The sequence below is a fragment of the Oncorhynchus clarkii genome, chromosome 24, assembly GCF_045791955.1.
Source record: "Oncorhynchus clarkii lewisi isolate Uvic-CL-2024 chromosome 24, UVic_Ocla_1.0, whole genome shotgun sequence".
Classification (NCBI taxonomy): Eukaryota; Metazoa; Chordata; class Actinopteri; order Salmoniformes; family Salmonidae; genus Oncorhynchus; species Oncorhynchus clarkii.
Window position 1 is genome coordinate 46,572,438 of NC_092170.1, and position 18,869 is coordinate 46,591,306.

At 44.4% G+C, this 18,869-nt stretch overlaps 1 protein-coding gene across 1 annotated transcript in view; it reads right to left on the reverse strand.

The window, feature by feature from the left end:
• Positions 1 to 18,869, reverse strand: part of LOC139382945 (transcriptional coactivator YAP1-like) — a 94,294-nt gene that overhangs the window by 13,042 nt on the left and 62,383 nt on the right. Inside the window, exon 7 of the mRNA XM_071127219.1 lies at positions 684 to 880. Coding sequence (XP_070983320.1) covers positions 684 to 880 — 197 coding nt within the window. The remainder of the gene's footprint in view (positions 1 to 683; positions 881 to 18,869) is intronic.

An 18,869-nucleotide genomic window follows, 5' to 3' on the forward strand; every position in this document is an offset into this window, starting at 1 on the left:
ATTATGATGTTGTTATAATGTATTATAATATTGTTATAATGTATTATGTTATAATGTATTATGATGTTGTTATAATGTATTATGATGTTGTTATAATGTATTATGATGTTGTTATAATGTATTATGATGTTGTTATAATGTATTATGATGATGTTATAATGTATTATGTTATAATGTATTATGTTATAATGTATTATGATGTTGTTATAATGTATTATGATGTTGTTATAATGTATTATGATGTTGTTATAATGTATTATGATGTTGTAATAATGTATTATGATGTTGTTATAATGTATTATGATGTTGTTCTAGTGTATTATGATGTTGTTATAATGTATTATGATGTTGTTATAATGTATTATGATGTTGTTATAATGTATTATGATGTTGTTATAATGTATTATGATGTTGTTATAATGTATTATGATGATGTTATAATGTATTATGTTATAATGTATTATGATGTTGTTATAATGTATTATGATGTAATGTCCTAGTATTGTCCCATAATGATCCTGACTAAATAACAGCCCAGTCCATTGAATAACTTAATGACAAACCACTGATACTGGAAGTGTATTGACAACACTGTGAGTTAATCACATCATCAGACATACTGACTGATACCAGACCATCTCAACATCAGGTCCATGCTGCTAACTGGAGCTAGTATGTCTCACCTGTGTCCATCTCGTCCACACCGTTGAGAAAGTCATCAGGGGTTCGGGGGACACTGTCCACACTGTTGAGGAAGTCGTCGGGGGTACGGGGGACACTGTCCACACTGTTGAGGAAGTCGTCGGGGGTACGGGGGACACTGTAGCTGCTCATACTCAGACCGCTGTCTGTGCTCTCATCCCTGGAGTGGTAGGTCCCACTGTGGAGACAAGAGACAGGACACATCAAATGTTATTATTTTATAATGTAATTACTGTTAAACCTTATAGTAATTTCTATTATAAAATCTGCTGAGAGAGGGCGGGAGGCATTGATCCGGGGAAGGGGAGGGACCCGAATCACACGTTCACACGGGCTGTTTGCTATTGGTTGGCTGTCTAGTCAGCCTGGCTCTCATTAGCTGGCTGCCTATTCCACTTTTCCACTTTTCCAGCTATTCCAGCTCTCATTGGCTCTTTAAGTAGAGGCTCTGGAGTCCAGGGTTGTTCCTGCTCTTTAAGTAGAGGCTCTAGAGTCCAGGGTTGTTCCTGTTCTTTCAGTAGAGGCTCTAGAGCCCAGAGTTGTTCCTGCTCTTTCAGTAGAGGCTCTGGAGTCCAGGGTTGTTCCTGCTCTTTAAGTATAGGCTCTAGAGCCCAGGGTTGTACGTGCCCTTTAAGTAGAGACTCTAGAGCCCAGGGTAGTTCCTGCTCTTTAAGTATAGGCTCTAGAGTCCAGGGTTGTACCTGCTCTTTAAGTAGAGGCTCTAGAGTCCAGGGTTGTACCTGCTCTTTAAGTAGAGGCTCTAGAGTCCAGGGTTGTACCTGCTCTTTAAGTAGAGGCTCTAGAGCCCAGGGTTGTACGTGCCCTTTAAGTAGAGACTCTAGAGCCCAGGGTAGTTCCTGCTCTTTAAGTATAGGCTCTAGAGTCCAGGGTTGCACCTGCTCTTTAAGTAGAGGCTCTAGAGTCCAGGGTTGTACCTGCTCTTTAAGTAGAGGCTCTAGAGCCCAGGGTTGTTCCTGCTCTTTAAGTAGAGGCTCTAGAGTCCAGGGTTGTACCTGCTCTTTAAGTAGAGGCTCTAGAGCCCAGGGTTGTTCCTGCTCTTTAAGTAGAGGCTCTAGAGCCCAGGGTAGTTCCTGTTCTTTCAGTAGAGGCTTTAGATCCAAGAGTGTTTCCTGCTCCTTTAGTGGAGGCTCTAGAGTTCAGGGTTGTTCCTGCTCTTTAAGTATAGGCTCTAGAGCCCAGGGTTGTACCTGCTCCTCACTATGTAGAGGCTTTAGATCCAAGAGTGTTTCCTGCTCCTTTAGTGGAGGCTCTAGAGTCCAGGGTTGTTCCTGCTCTTTAAGTAGAGGCTCTGGAGTCCAGGGTTGTTCCTGCTCTTTAAGTAGAGGCTCTAGAGCCCAGGGTTGTTCCTGCTCTTTAAGTAGAGGCTCTAGAGCCCAGGGTAGTTCCTGCTCTTTAAGTATAGGCTCTAGAGCCCAGGGTAGTTCCTGCTCTTTAAGTAGAGGCTCTAGAGCCCAGGGTAGTTCCTGCTCCTCACTATGTAGAGGGTTTAGATCCAATAGTTTTTCCTGCTCCTTTAGTAGAGGCTCTAGAGCCCAGAGTTGTTCCTGGTTTTCTTTAATTAGAGGTTCCAGAGGCTAGTCACATTAGGTTATGTTAAACCTTCTACAAACTGCACACTCTGCTGCCAGGATAAAGAAATACACAACAAATACACTATACCATTCAAGATAGTGAATGTTGTAAAATAATTATTATTCAACTTTCTATCCAAAGTATCTATAAATAGATAAAAGACAGCATTGGAAGAAAGGATCATTATTGAAATAATACCTCTTCAAACTGAAACACAAAAGCCTGAAATGAGGTAGGAATCAACATGGTTCGGATAAAAACACAGCAAACAGAGGACATAGTATGTGGGTATGTGTGGGTGTATTGTGACAGAAGGTGGGGTATGTGTTTTTGTGTTTGGAAAATTCTGTAGTTAAGTGAGCAAAAAAGGAAAATAGTTGCAAATCCCAGGGCCCGTGTGTGTCTGTGAGCAGGAGTTGTAAAAGAGAGAGCTTTACATTTTGTGCAGATATGGGATATGCATTTTAAAATAGATTATAAATATAGTTGATTTATTTATTGTCCTATCATGATGGAGCGGTCTCCAACCATATACCCTAGACACCCACCTGATGGACCCACACACTAAGCAGAAGTTCTTATCTGTATTTATTGGCCTGCTGTAAGTAGCCTATATGCAGCCAGGACAGAAAGATGAATGCGGTCAGAGACCTGATAAAGCAGCACCGCCCTCTCAAGATTCTGAGCCTGCCTGACAGGGTTGGTCCGACAGTGGTTCTGAGCCTGCCTGACAGGGTTGGTGGTTCTGAGCCTGCCTGACAGGGTTGGTCCGACAGTGGTTCTGAGCCTGCCTGACAGGGTTGATGGTTCTGAGCCTGCCTGACAGGGTTGGTGGTTCTGAGCCTGCCTGACAGGGTTGGTGGTTCTGAGCCTGCCTGACAGGGTTGTTCCAACAGTGGTTCTGAGCCTGCCTGACAGGGTTGGTCCGACAGTGGTTCTGAGCCTGCCTGACAGGGTTGGTGGTTCTGAGCCTGCCTGACAGGGTTGGTCCGACAGTGGTTCTGAGCCTGCCTGACAGGGTTGGTGGTTCTGAGCCTGCCTGACAGGGTTGGGGGTTCTGAGCCTGCCTGACAGGGTTGGTGGTTCTGAGTCTGCCTGACAGGGTTGGGGGTTCTGAGCCTGCCCGACAGGGTTGGTTCTACAGTGGTTCTGAGCCTGCCTGACAGGGTTGGTCCAACAGTGGTTCTGAGCCTGCCTGACAGGGTTGGTGGTTCTGAGCCTGCCTGACAGGGTTGGTCCAATAGTGGTTCTGAGCCTGCCTGACAGGGTTGGTCCGACAGTGGTTCTGAGTCTGCCTGACAGGGTTGGTGGTTCTGAGCCTGCCCGACAGGGTTGGTGGTTCTGAGCCTGCCTGGCAGGGTTGGTGGTTCTGAGCCTGCCTGACAGGGTTGGTCCAACAGTGGTTCTGAGCCTGCCTGACAGGGTTGGTCCAACAGTGGTTCTGAGCCTGCCTGACAGGGTTTGTGGTTCTGAGCCTGCCTGACAGGGTTGGTCCAACAGTGGTTTTGAGCCTGCCTGACAGGGTTGGTGGTTCTGAGCCTGCCTGACAGGGTTGGTGGTTCTGAGCCTGCCTGACAGGGTTGGGGGTTCTGAGCCTGCCTGACAGGGTTGGTTCGACAGTGGTTCTGAGCCTGCCTGACAGGATTGGTCCAACAGTGGTTCTGAGCCTGCCTGACAGGGTTGGTCCGACAGTGGTTCTGAGTCTGCCTGACAGGGTTGGTGGTTCTGAGTCTGCCTGACAGGGTTGGGGGTTCTGAGCCTGCCCGACAGGGTTGGTTCTACAGTGGTTCTGAGCCTGCCTGACAGGGTTGGTCCAACAGTGGTTCTGAGCCTGCCTGACAGGGTTGGTGGTTCTGAGCCTGCCTGACAGGGTTGGTCCAATAGTGGTTCTGAGCCTGCCTGACAGGGTTGGTCCGACAGTGGTTCTGAGTCTGCCTGACAGGGTTGGTGGTTCTGAGCCTGCCCGACAGGGTTGGTGGTTCTGAGCCTGCCTGGCAGGGTTGGTGGTTCTGAGCCTGCCTGACAGGGTTGGTCCAACAGTGGTTCTGAGCCTGCCTGACAGGGTTGGTCCAACAGTGGTTCTGAGCCTGCCTGACAGGGTTTGTGGTTCTGAGCCTGCCTGACAGGGTTGGTCCAACAGTGGTTTTGAGCCTGCCTGACAGGGTTGGTGGTTCTGAGCCTGCCTGACAGGGTTGGTGGTTCTGAGCCTGCCTGACAGGGTTGGGGGTTCTGAGCCTGCCTGACAGGGTTGGGGGTTCTGAGCCTGCCTGACAGGGTTGGTCCAACAGTGGTTCTGAGCCTGCCTGACAGGGTTGGTCCAACAGTGGTTCTGAGCCTGCCTGACAGGGTTGGTGGTTCTGAGCATGCCTGACAGGGTTGGTCCAACAGTGGTTCTGAGCCTGCCTGACAGGGTTGGTCCGACAGTGGTTCTGAGTCTGCCTGACAGGGTTGGTGGTTCTGAGCCTGCCCGACAGGGTTGGTGGTTCTGAGCCTGCCTGGCAGGGTTGGTGGTTCTGAGCCTGCCTGACAGGGTTGGTCCAACAGTGGTTCTGAGCCTGCCTGACAGGGTTGGTCCAACAGTGGTTCTGAGCCTGCCTGACAGGGTTGGTGGTTCTGAGCCTGCCTGACAGGGTTGGTCCAACAGTGGTTCTGAGCCTGCCTGACAGGGTTGGTCCACCAGTGGTTCTGAGCCTGCCTGACAGGGTTGGTCCGACAGTGGTTCTGAGCCTGCCTGACAGGGTTGGTCCGACAGTGGTTCTGAGCCTGCCTGACAGGGTTGGTCCAACAGTGGTTCTGAGCCTGCCTGACAGGGTTGGTGGTTCTGAGCCTGCCTGACAGGGTTGGTGGTTCTGAGCCTGCCTGACAGGGTTGGTTCTACAAAGCCAGAGCCCCCTGATGGGAGAGCATAATATACAAGGAAATTCTCAAAGCTGCTAATGAGAACCTTGACGACCTTGTACCGAGCCGGTGGGGATTCCGGTGGGGGGCCCCCACCCAGGCAGTGGCAGTGCTGGCAACACTAGCTGCAGTAACCCATGGGGAGAGGTTCACACTCGGATAATCAGAGAAGGGGCAAGCTATTGTGGCCCCGGTGGCACAAAATCATTAAAAGCTCTGACTGCAGAAATGCTTGGGGAAATGGTCACAACGGGGGACCAGCGTGTCTGTCTTTCAGGGGAAAGGGGTGTATCTGATCTCCATCACCTAGGACTTCACATTAATCAAATCTCCACATTCTTGCTCAATTTTGCATGACTTCTCAAACAACTTATCTCTTGAGGCTTGGGGATGGAACATCTGTTGAACATCTGAGCTTGTGGTTGTTTGTGGGGAAATTGTGTGTGTGTGTGTGCGTGTTTCCCACATCTGTTGCTATGAGGTAATGATGTTAGGGATAAATATAGGATGAATCACAATAATTGTGAATGCTTGCTAAAAAAACTATTTTTGTAATATCAATCCTGGTTATAGGTAACAATCCTTCGCATGAACTGCCAAAATTATTGCGCATATTATTAATTAATTGTGGAAATAAATTAAGATATACAAGATTTTTTTATATATACTTTTGAATAACTATATACAATATAATGGAGGTGAGGGCGCTGGAAATGCTTGTGGCAGTTAATCTGCTTCTGTTATGTGGGTGGCACTGGGAGCTCTTTATAAAGGATGGGTCCCCATCACTCAGAGGCCAGGGATCCAGCTGGACAGGGTGGTATGCCAGTCACTGGGAGCTCTTTATAAAGGATGGGTCCCCATCACTCAGAGGCCAGGGATCCAGCTGGACAGGGTGATCTGCCAGACACTGGGAGCTCTTTACAAAGGATGGGTCCCCATCACTCAGAGGCCAGGGATCCAGCTGGACAGGGTGGTCTGCCAGTCACTGGGAGCTCTTTATAAAGGATGGGTCCCCATCACTCAGAGGCCAGGGATCCAGGTGGACAGGGTGGTCTGCCAGTGACTGGGACGACCTGGGATCCAGGTGGACAGGGGTGGTCTGCCAGTCACTGGGACGAACTGGGATCCAGGTGGATAGGGGTGGTCTGCCAGTCACTGGGACGACCTGGGATCCAGGTGGACAGGGGTGGTCTGCCAGTCACTGGGACGACCTGGGATCCAGCTGGACAGGGTGGTCTGCCAGTCACTGGGACGACCTGGGATCCAGGTGGACAGGGGTGGTCTGCCAGTCACTGGGACGACCTGGGATCCAGCTGGACATGGGTGGTCTGCCAGTCACTGGGACGACCTGGGATGCAGCTGGACATGGGTGGTCTGCCAGTCACTGGGGCGACCTGGGATCCAGGAGGACAGGGGTGGTCTGCCAGTCACTGGGAAGACCTGGGATCCAGCTGGACAGAGTGGTCTGCCAGTCACTGGGACGACCTGGGATCCAGGAGGACAGGGGTGGTCTGCCAGTCACTGGGACGACCTGGGATCCAGCTGGACAGGGATGGTCTGCCAGTCACTGGGACGACCTGGGATCCAGCTGGACAGGATGGTCTGCCAGTCACTGGGACGACTGGGATCCAGGTGGACAGGGGTGGTCCGCCAGTCACTGGGACGACCTGGGATCCAGGTGGACAGCGGTGGTCTGCCAGTCACTGGGACGACCTGGGATCCAGCTGGACAGGGGTGGTCTGCCAGTCACTGTGACAACCTGGGATCCAGCTGGACAGGGATGGTATGCCAGTCACGGGGACGACCTTGGATCCAGCTGGACAGAGATGGTCTGCCAGTCACTGGGACGACCTGGGATCCAGCTGGACAGGGATGGTCTGCCAGTCACTGGGACAACCTGGGATCCAGGTGGACAGGGATGGTCTGACAGTCACTGGGACAACCTGGGATCCAGCTGGACAGGGATGGTCTGCCAGTCACTGGGACGACCTGGGATCCAGCTGGACAGGGATGGTCTGCCAGTCACTGGGACAACCTGGGATCCAGGTGGACAGGGGTGGTCTGCCAGTCACTGGGACAACCTGGGATCCAGGTGGACAGGGGTGGTCTGTCAGTCACTGGGACGACCTGTGATTTGTTTGTATTGTTGTAAATCGTTAGATACTACTGTACTCTTGGAGTTAGGAAAACATGCATTTAGTTAGATACTACTGCACTGTTGGAACTAGGAACACAAGCATTTAGTTAGATACTACTTCACCTTTGGAGCTAGAAACACAGGCATATAGTTAGATACTACTGCACTGTTGGAACTAGGAACACAAGCATTTAGTTAGATACTACTGCACTGTTGGAGCTAGAAACACAAGCATTTAGCTAGATATTACTGCGCTGTTGGAGCTAGAAACACAATCATTTAGTTAGATACTAATGTACTGTTGGAACTAGGAACACAAGCATTTAGTTAGATACTACTTCACCTTTGGAGCTAGAAACACAAGCATTTAGGTAGATACTTCTGCATTGTTGGAGCTATAAACACAAGCATTTAGGTAGATAATACCGCACAGTAAGAGCTAGGAACACAAGCATTTAGTTAGATATTACTGCACTGTTGGAGCTAGAAACACAAGCATTTAGTTAGATATTACTGTTGGAGCTAGAAACACAAGCATTTAGTTAGATACTACTGCAATGTTGGTTCTAGAAACACAAGCATTTAGTTAGATACTACTGCACTGTTGGTGCTATAAAAACAAGCATTTAGTTAGATATTACTGTTGGAGCTAGGAACACAAGCATTTAGTTAGATACTACTGCACTGTTGAAGTTAGGAACACAAGCATTTAGTTAGATACTACTGCACTGTTGGAGCTAGAAACACTAGTATTTAGTTAGATATTACTGTTGGTGCTATAAAAACAAGCATTTAGTTAGATATTACTGTTGGAGCTAGGAACACAAGCATTTAGTTAGATACTACTGCACTGTTGAAGTTAGGAACATAAGCATTTAGTTAGATACTACTGCACTGTTGGAGCTAGAAACACTAGTATTTAGTTAGATATTACTGTTGGAGCTAGGAACACAAGCATTTAGTTAGATACTACTGCACTGTTGGAGTTAGGAACACAAGCATTTAGTTAGATATTACTGTACTGTTGGAGCTAGGAACACAAGCATTTAGTTAGATCCTACTTCACTGTTGGAGCTAGGAACACACGCATTTAGATAGATATTACTGTTGGAGCTAGAAACACAAGCATTTAGTTAGATACTACTGTACTGTTGGAGCTAGAAACACAAGCATTTAGTTATATATTACTGTACTGTTGGAGCTAGGAACACAAGCATTTAGTTAGATACTACTGTACTGTTGGAGCTAGAAACACAAGCATTTAGTTAGATACTACTGTACTGTTGGAGCTAGAAACACAAGCATTTAGTTAGATACTACTGTACTGTTGGAGCAAGGAACACAATCATTTAGTTAGATAATACTGTACTGTTGGAGCTAGGAACACAATCATTTAGTTAGATACTACTGTACTGCTGGAGCTAGAAACACAAGCATTTAGTTAGATACTACTGTACTGTTGGAGCTAGAAACACAAGCATTTAGTTAGATATTACTGTTGGAGTTAGGAACACAAGCATTTAGCTAGATACTACTGTACTGTTGGAGCTAGAAACACAAGCATTTAGTTAGATACTACTGTACTGTTGGAGCTAGAAACACAAGCATTTAGTTAGATACTACCGTACTGTTGGAGCTAGGAACACAAGCATTTAGTTAGATAATACTGTACTGTTGGAGCTAGGAACACAAGCATTTAGTTAGATATTACTGTTGGTGCTATAAAAACAAGCATTTAGTTAGATATTACTGTTGGAGCTAGGAACACAAGCATTTAGTTAGATACTACTGCACTGTTGAAGTTAGGAACACAAGCATTTAGTTAGATACTACTGCACTGTTGGAGCTAGAAACACTAGTATTTAGTTAGATATTACTGTTGGAGCTAGGAACACAAGCATTTAGTTAGATACTACTGCACTGTTGGAGTTAGGAACACAAGCATTTAGTTAGATATTACTGTACTGTTGGAGCTAGGAACACAAGCATTTAGTTAGATCCTACTTCACTGTTGGAGCTAGGAACACACGCATTTAGATAGATATTACTGTTGGAGCTAGAAACACAAGCATTTAGTTAGATACTACTGTACTGTTGGAGCTAGAAACACAAGCATTTAGTTATATATTACTGTACTGTTGGAGCTAGGAACACAAGCATTTAGTTAGATATTACTGTTGGAGCTAGAAACACAAGCATTTAGTTAGATACTACTGTACTGTTGGAGCTAGAAACACAAGCATTTAGTTATATATTACTGTACTGTTGGAGCTAGGAACACAAGCATTTAGTTAGATACTACTGTACTGTTGGAGCTAGAAACACAAGCATTTAGTTAGATACTACTGTACTGTTGGAGCTAGAAACACAAGCATTTAGTTAGATACTACTGTACTGTTGGAGCTAGGAACACAAGCATTTAGTTAGATAATACTGTACTGTTGGAGCTAGGAACACAATCATTTAGTTAGATACTACTGTACTGCTGGAGCTAGAAACACAAGCATTTAGTTAGATACTACTGTACTGTTGGAGCTAGAAACACAAGCATTTAGTTAGATATTACTGTTGGAGTTAGGAACACAAGCATTTAGCTAGATACTACTGTACTGTTGGAGCAAGAAACACAAGCATTTAGTTAGATATTACTGTTGGAGCAAGAAACACAAGCATTTAGTTAGATACTACTGTACTGTTGGAGCAAGAAACACAAGCATTTAGTTAGATATTACTGTTGGAGCAAGAAACACAAGCATTTAGTTAGATACTACTGTACTGTTGGAGCTAGAAACACAAGCATTTAGTTAGATACTACTGTACTGTTGGAGCTAGGAACACAAGCATTTAGTTAGATACTACTGTACTGTTGGAGCTAGAAACACAAGCATTTAGTTAGATATTACTGTTGGAGTTAGGAACACAAGCATTTAGCTAGATACTACTGTACTGTTGGAGCAAGAAACACAAGCATTTAGTTAGATATTACTGTTGGAGCAAGAAACACAAGCATTTAGTTAGATATTACTGTTGGAGTTAGGAACACAAGCATTTAGCTAGATACTACTGTACTGTTGGAGCTAGAAACACAAGCATTTAGTTAGATACTACTGTACTGTTGGAGCTAGAAACACAAGCATTTAGTTAGATACTACTGTACTATTGGAGCTAGGAACACAAGCATTTAGTTAGATAATACTGTACTGTTGGAGCTAGGAACACAAGCATTTAGTTAGATATTACTGTTGGTGCTATAAAAACAAGCATTTAGTTAGATATTACTGTTGGAGCTAGGAACACAAGCATTTAGTTAGATACTACTGCACTGTTGAAGTTAGGAACACAAGCATTTAGTTAGATACTACTGCACTGTTGGAGCTAGAAACACTAGTATTTAGTTAGATATTACTGTTGGAGCTAGGAACACAAGCATTTAGTTAGATACTACTGCACTGTTGGAGTTAGGAACACAAGCATTTAGTTAGATATTACTGTTGGAGCTAGAAACACAAGCATTTAGTTAGATACTACTGTACTGTTGGAGCTAGAAACACAAGCATTTAGTTATATATTACTGTACTGTTGGAGCTAGGAACACAAGCATTTAGTTAGATACTACTGTACTGTTGGAGCTAGAAACACAAGCATTTAGTTAGATACTACTGTACTGTTGGAGCTAGAAACACAAGCATTTAGTTAGATACTACTGTACTGTTGGAGCTAGGAACACAAGCATTTAGTTAGATAATACTGTACTGTTGGAGCTAGGAACACAATCATTTAGTTAGATACTACTGTACTGCTGGAGCTAGAAACACAAGCATTTAGTTAGATACTACTGTACTGTTGGAGCTAGAAACACAAGCATTTAGTTAGATATTACTGTTGGAGTTAGGAACACAAGCATTTAGCTAGATACTACTGTACTGTTGGAGCAAGAAACACAAGCATTTAGTTAGATATTACTGTTGGAGCAAGAAACACAAGCATTTAGTTAGATACTACTGTACTGTTGGAGCTAGAAACACAAGCATTTAGTTAGATACTACTGTACTGTTGGAGCTAGGAACACAAGCATTTAGTTAGATACTACTGTACTGTTGGAGCTAGGAACACAATCATTTAGTTAGATACTACTGTACTGCTGGAGCTAGAAACACAAGCATTTAGTTAGATACTACTGTACTGTTGGAGCTAGAAACACAAACATTTAGTTAGATATTACTGTTGGAGTTAGGAACACAAGCATTTAGCTAGATACTACTGTACTGTTGGAGCAAGAAACACAAGCATTTAGTTAGATATTACTGTTGGAGCAAGAAACACAAGCATTTAGTTACATACTACTGTACTGTTGGAGCTAGAAACACAAGCATTTAGTTAGATACTACTGTACTGTTGGAGCTAGGAACACAAGCATTTAGTTAGATACTACTGTACTGTTGGAGCAAGAAACACAAGCATTTAGTTAGATACTACTGTACTGTTGGAGCAAGAAACACAAGCATTTAGTTAGATACTACTGTACTGTTGGAGCAAGAAACACAAGCATTTAGTTAGATACTACTGTACTGTTGGAGCAAGAAACGCAAGCATTTAGTTAGATACTACTGCACTGTTGGAGTTAGGAACACAAGCATTTAGTTAGATATTACTGTACTGTTGGAGCTAGGAACACAATAATTTAGTTAGATACTACTTCACTGTTGGAGCTAGGAACACAAGCATTTAGTTAGATATTACTGTTGGAGCTAGAAACACAAGCATTTAGTTAGATACTACTGTACTGTTGGAGCTAGAAACACAAGCATTTAGTTAGATACTACTGTACTGTTGGAGCTAGAAACACAAGCATTTAGTTAGATACTACTGTACTGTTGGAGCTAGAAACACAAGCATTTAGTTATTTACTACTGTACTGTTGGAGCTAGGAACACAAGCATTTAGTTAGATACTACTGTACTGTTGGAGCTAGGAACACAATCATTTAGTTAGATACTACTGTACTGCTGGAGCTATAAACACAAGCATTTAGTTAGATACTACTGTACTGTTGGAGCTAGAAACACAAGCATTTAGTTAGATATTACTGTTGGAGTTAGGAACACAAGCATTTAGCTAGATACTACTGTACTGTTGGAGCAAGAAACACAAGCATTTAGTTAGATAATACTGTACTGTTGGAGCAAGAAACACAAGCATTTAGTTAGATACTACTGTACTGTTGGAGCAAGAAACACAAGCATTTAGTTAGATACTACTGTACTGTTGGAGCAAGAAACACAAGCATTTAGTTAGATACTACTGTACTGTTGGAGCAAGAAACACAAGCATTTAGTTAGATACTACTGTACTGTTGGAGCTAGGAACACAAGCATTTAGTTAGATACTACTGTACTGTTGGAGCAAGAAACACAAGCATTTAGTTAGATACTACTGTACTGTTGGAGCAAGAAACACAAGCATTTAGTTAGATACTACTGTACTGTTGGAGCAAGACACACAAGCATTTAGTTAGATACTACTGTACTGTTGGAGCAAGAAACGCAAGCATTTAGTTAGATACTACTGCACTGTTGGAGTTAGGAACACAAGCATTTAGTTAGATATTACTGTACTGTTGGAGCTAGGAACACAAGCATTTAGTTAGATACTTCCGGCGCCGACAGAGATGGCCGCCTCGCTTCGCGTTCCTAGGAAACTATGCAGTTTTTTGTTTTTTTACGTGTTATTTCTTACATTAGTACCCCAGGTCATCTTAGGTTTCATTACATACAGTCGAGAAGAACTACTGAATATAAGATCAGCATCAACTCACCATCAGTACGACCAAGAATATGTTTTTCGCGACGCGGATCCTGTGTTCTGCCTTACAAACAGGACAACGGAGTGGATCCTATGCAGCGACCCAAAAAAACGACTCCGAAAGAGAGGGAAACGAGGCGGTCTTCTGGTCAGACTCCGGAGACGGGCACAGCGCGCACCACTCCCTAGCATTCTTCTTGCCAATGTCCAGTCTCTTGACAACAAGGTTGATGAAATCCGAGCAAGGGTAGCATTCCAGAGGGACATCAGAGACTGTAACGTTCTTTGCTTCACGGAAACGTGGCTTACTGGAGAGACGCTATCCGAAGCGGTGCAGCCAACAGGTTTCTCCACGCATCGCGCAGACAGGAAAAAACATCTTTCTGGTAAAAAGAGGGGCGGGGGCGTATGCCTTATGACTAACGTGACATGGTGCGATGAAAGAAACATACAGGAACTCAAATCCTTCTGTTCACCTGATTTAGAATTCCTCACAATCAAATGTAGACCGCATTATCTACCAAGAGAATTCTCTTCGATTATAATCACAGCCGTATATATCCCCCCCCAAGCAGACACATCGATGGCTCTGAACGAACTTTATTTAACTCTCTGCAAACTGGAAACAATTTATCCGGAGGCTGCATTCATTGTAGCTGGGGATTTTAACAAGGCTAATCTGAAAACAAGACTCCCCAAATTTTATCAGCATATCGATTGCGCAACCAGGGGAGGAAAGACCTTGGACCATTGTTACTCTAACTTCCGCGACGCATATAAGGCCCTCCCCCGCCCCCCTTTCGGAAAAGCTGACCACGACTCCATTTTGTTGATCCCTGCCTACAGACAGAAACTAAAACAAGAGGCTCCCACGCTGAGGTCTGTCCAACGCTGGTCCGACCAAGCTGACTCCACACTCCAAGACTGCTTCCATCACGTGGACTGGGAGATGTTTCGTATTGCGTCAGATAACAACATTGACGAATACGCTGATTCGGTGTGCGAGTTCATCAGAACGTGCGTTGAAGATGTCGTTCCCATAGCAACGATTAAAACATTCCCTAACCAGAAACCGTGGATTGATGGCAGCATTCGTGTGAAACTGAAAGCGCGAACCACTGCTTTTAATCAGGGCAAGGTGTCTGGTAACATGACCGAATACAAACAGTGCAGCTATTCCCTCCGCAAGGCTATCAAACAAGCTAAGCGCCAGTACAGAGACAAAGTAGAATCTCAATTCAACGGCTCAGACACAAGAGGCATGTGGCAGGGTCTACAGTCAATCACGGACTACAGGAAGAAACCCAGCCCAGTCACGGACCAGGATGTCTTGCTCCCAGGCAGACTAAATAACTTTTTTGCCCGCTTTGAGGACAATACAGTGCCACTGACACGGCCTGCAACGAAAACATGCGGTCTCTCCTTCACTGCAGCCGAGGTGAGTAAGACATTTAAACGTGTTAACCCTCGCAAGGCTGCAGGCCCAGATGGCATCCCCAGCCGCGCCCTCAGAGCATGCGCAGACCAGCTGGCCGGTGTGTTTACGGACATATTCAATCAATCCCTATACCAGTCTGCTGTTCCCACATGCTTCAAGAGGGCCACCATTGTTCCTGTTCCCAAGAAAGCTAAGGTAACTGAGCTAAATGACTACCGCCCCGTAGCACTCACATCCGTCATCATGAAGTGCTTTGAGAGACTAGTCAAGGACCATATCACCTCCACCCTACCTGACACCCTAGACCCACTCCAATTTGCTTACCGCCCAAATAGGTCCACAGACGATGCAATCTCAACCACACTGCACACTGCCCTAACCCATCTGGACAAGAGGAATACCTATGTGAGAATGCTGTTCATCGACTACAGCTCGGCATTCAACACCATAGTACCCTCCAAGCTCGTCATCAAGCTCGAGACCCTGGGTCTCGACCCCGCCCTGTGCAACTGGGTACTGGACTTCCTGACGGGCCGCCCCCAGGTGGTGAGGGTAGGCAACAACATCTCCTCCCCGCTGATCCTCAACACTGGGGCCCCACAAGGTTGCGTTCTGAGCCCTCTCCTGTACTCCCTGTTCACCCACGACTGCGTGGCCACGCACGCCTCCAACTCAATCATCAAGTTTGCGGACGACACAACAGTGGTAGGCTTGATTACCAACAACGATGAGACGGCCTACAGGGAGGAGGTGAGGGCCCTCGGAGTGTGGTGTCAGGAAAACAACCTCACACTCAACGTCAACAAAACTAAGGAGATGATTGTGGACTTCAGGAAACAGCAGAGGGAACACCCCCCTATCCACATCGATGGAACAGTAGTGGAGAGGGTAGCAAGTTTTAAGTTCCTCGGCATACACATCACAGACAAACTGAATTGGTCCACTCACACAGACAGCATCGTGAAGAAGGCGCAGCAGCGCCTCTTCAACCTCAGGAGGCTGAAGAAATTCGGCTTGTCACCAAAAGCACTCACAAACTTCTACAGATGCACAATCGAGAGCATCCTGGCGGGCTGTATCACCGCCTGGTATGGCAACTGCACCGCCCTCAACCGTAAGGCTCTCCAGAGGGTAGTGAGGTCTGCACAACGCATCACCGGGGGCAAACTACCTGCCCTCCAGGACACCTACACCACCCGATGTCACAGGAAGGCCATAAAGATCATCAAGGACATCAACCACCCGAGCCACTGCCTGTTCACCCCGCTATCATCCAGAAGGCGAGGTCAGTACAGGTGCATCAAAGCTGGGACCGAGAGACTGAAAAACAGCTTCTATCTCAAGGCCATCAGACTGTTAAACAGCCACCACTAACACTGAGTGGCTGCTGCCAACACACTGACACTGACTCAACTCCAGCCACTTTAATAATGGGAATTGATGGGAAATGATGTAAATATATCACTAGCCACTTTAAACAATGCTACCTTATATAAATGTTACTTACCCTACATTATTCATCTCATATGCATACGTATATACTGTACTCTATATCATCGACGGTATCCTTATGTAATACATGTATCACTAGCCACTTTATACTATACTATGCCACTTTGTTTACATACTCATCTCATTTGTACATACTGTACCCGATACCATCTACTGTATCTTGCCTATGCTGCTCTGTACCATCTCTCATTCATATATCCTTATGTACATATTCTTTATCCCCTTACACTGTGTACAAGACAGTAGTTTTGGAATTGTTAGTTAGATTACTTGTTATTACTGCATTGTCGGAACTAGAAGCACAAGCATTTCGCTACACTCGCATTAACATCTGCTAACCATGTGTATGTGACAAATAAAATTTGATTTGATTTGATTTGACTTAGATACTACTTCACTGTTGGAGCTAGGAACACAAGCATTTAGTTAGATATTACTGTTGGAGCTAGAAACACAAGCATTTAGTTATATACTACTGTACTGTTGGAGCTAGAAACACAAGCATTTAGTTAGATACTACTGTACTGTTGGAGCTAGAAACACAAGCATTTAGTTAGATACTACTGTACTGTTGGAGCTAGGAACACAAGCATTTAGTTAGATACTACTGTACTGTTGGAGCTAGGAACACAATCATTTAGTTAGATACTACTGTACTGCTGGAGCTAGAAACACAAGCATTTAGTTAGATACTACTGTTGGAGTTAGGAACACAAGCATTTAGCTAGATACTACTGTACTGTTGGAGCAAGAAACACAAGCATTTAGTTAGATATTACTGTTGGAGCAAGAAACACAAGCATTTAGTTACATACTACTGTACTGTTGGAGCTAGAAACACAAGCATTTAGTTAGATACTACTGTACTGTTGGAGCTAGGAACACAAGCATTTAGTTAGATACTACTGTACTGTTGGAGCAAGAAACACAAGCATTTAGTTAGATACTACTGTACTGTTGGTGCAAGAAACACAAGCATTTAGTTAGATACTACTGTACTGTTGGAGCAAGAAACGCAAGCATTTAGTTAGATACTACTGCACTGTTGGAGTTAGGAACACAAGCATTTAGTTAGATATTACTGTACTGTTGGAGCTAGGAACACAATAATTTAGTTAGATACTACTTCACTGTTGGAGCTAGGAACACAAGCATTTAGTTAGATATTACTGTTGGAGCTAGAAACACAAGCATTTAGTTAGATACTACTGTACTGTTGGAGCTAGAAACACAAGCATTTAGTTAGATACTACTGTACTGTTGGAGCTAGAAACACAAGCATTTAGTTAGATACTACTGTACTGTTGGAGCTAGAAACACAAGCATTTAGTTATTTACTACTGTACTGTTGGAGCTAGGAACACAAGCATTTAGTTAGATACTACTGTACTGTTGGAGCTAGGAACACAATCATTTAGTTAGATACTACTGTACTGCTGGAGCTAGAAACACAAGCATTTAGTTAGATACTACTGTACTGTTGGAGCTAGAAACACAAGCATTTAGTTAGATATTACTGTTGGAGTTAGGAACACAAGCATTTAGCTAGATACTACTGTACTGTTGGAGCAAGAAACACAAGCATTTAGTTAGATAATACTGTACTGTTGGAGCAAGAAACACAAGCATTTAGTTAGATACTACTGTACTGTTGGAGCAAGAAACACAAGCATTTAGTTAGATACTACTGTACTGTTGGAGCAAGAAACACAAGCATTTAGTTAGATACTACTGTACTGTTGGAGCAAGAAACACAAGCATTTAGTTAGATACTACTGTACTGTTGGAGCTAGGAACACAAGCATTTAGTTAGATACTACTGTACTGTTGGAGCAAGAAACACAAGCATTTAGTTAGATACTACTGTACTGTTGGAGCAAGACACACAAGCATTTAGTTAGATACTACTGTACTGTTGGAGCAAGAAACGCAAGCATTTAGTTAGATATTACTGTACTGTTGGAGCTAGGAACACAAGCATTTAGTTAGATACTACTTCACTGTTGGAGCTAGGAACACAAGCATTTAGTTAGATATTACTGTTGGAGCTAGAAACACAAGCATTTAGTTATATACTACTGTACTGTTGGAGCTAGAAACACAAGCATTTAGTTAGATACTACTGTACTGTTGGAGCTAGAAACACAAGCATTTAGTTAGATACTACTGTACTTTTGGAGCTAGGAACACAAGCATTTAGTTAGATACTACTGTACTGTTGGAGCTAGGAACACAATCATTTAGTTAGATACTACTGTACTGCTGGAGATGGAAACACAAGCATTTAGTTAGATACTACTGTACTGTTGGAGCTAGAAACACAAGCATTTAGTTAGATATTACTGTTGGAGCCTTTCCAGGTGTGTCTTTCCAGGTGTGTCTTTCCAGGTGTGCCTTTCCAGGTGTGTCTTTCCAGGTGTGTCTTTCCAGGTGTGTCTTTCCAGGTGTGCCTTTCCAGGTGTGTCTTTCCAGGTGTGTCTTTCCAGTTGTGTCTTTCCAGTTGTGTCTTTCCAGGTGTGCCTTTCCAGGTGTGCCTTTCCAGGTGTGTCTTTCCAGGTGTGTCTTTCCAGGTGTGTCTTTCCAGGTGTGTCTTTCCAGGTGTGCCTTTCCAGGTGTGTCTTTCCAGGTGTGCCTTTCCAAATCAAGTCTAATCAATTGAATTTACCACAGGTGGACTCAATTCATGTTGTAGAAACATCTCAAGGATGATCAATGGAAACAGGATGCACCTGAGCTCAATTTCGAGTCTTATAGCAAAGGGTCTGAATACTTATGTAAATAAGG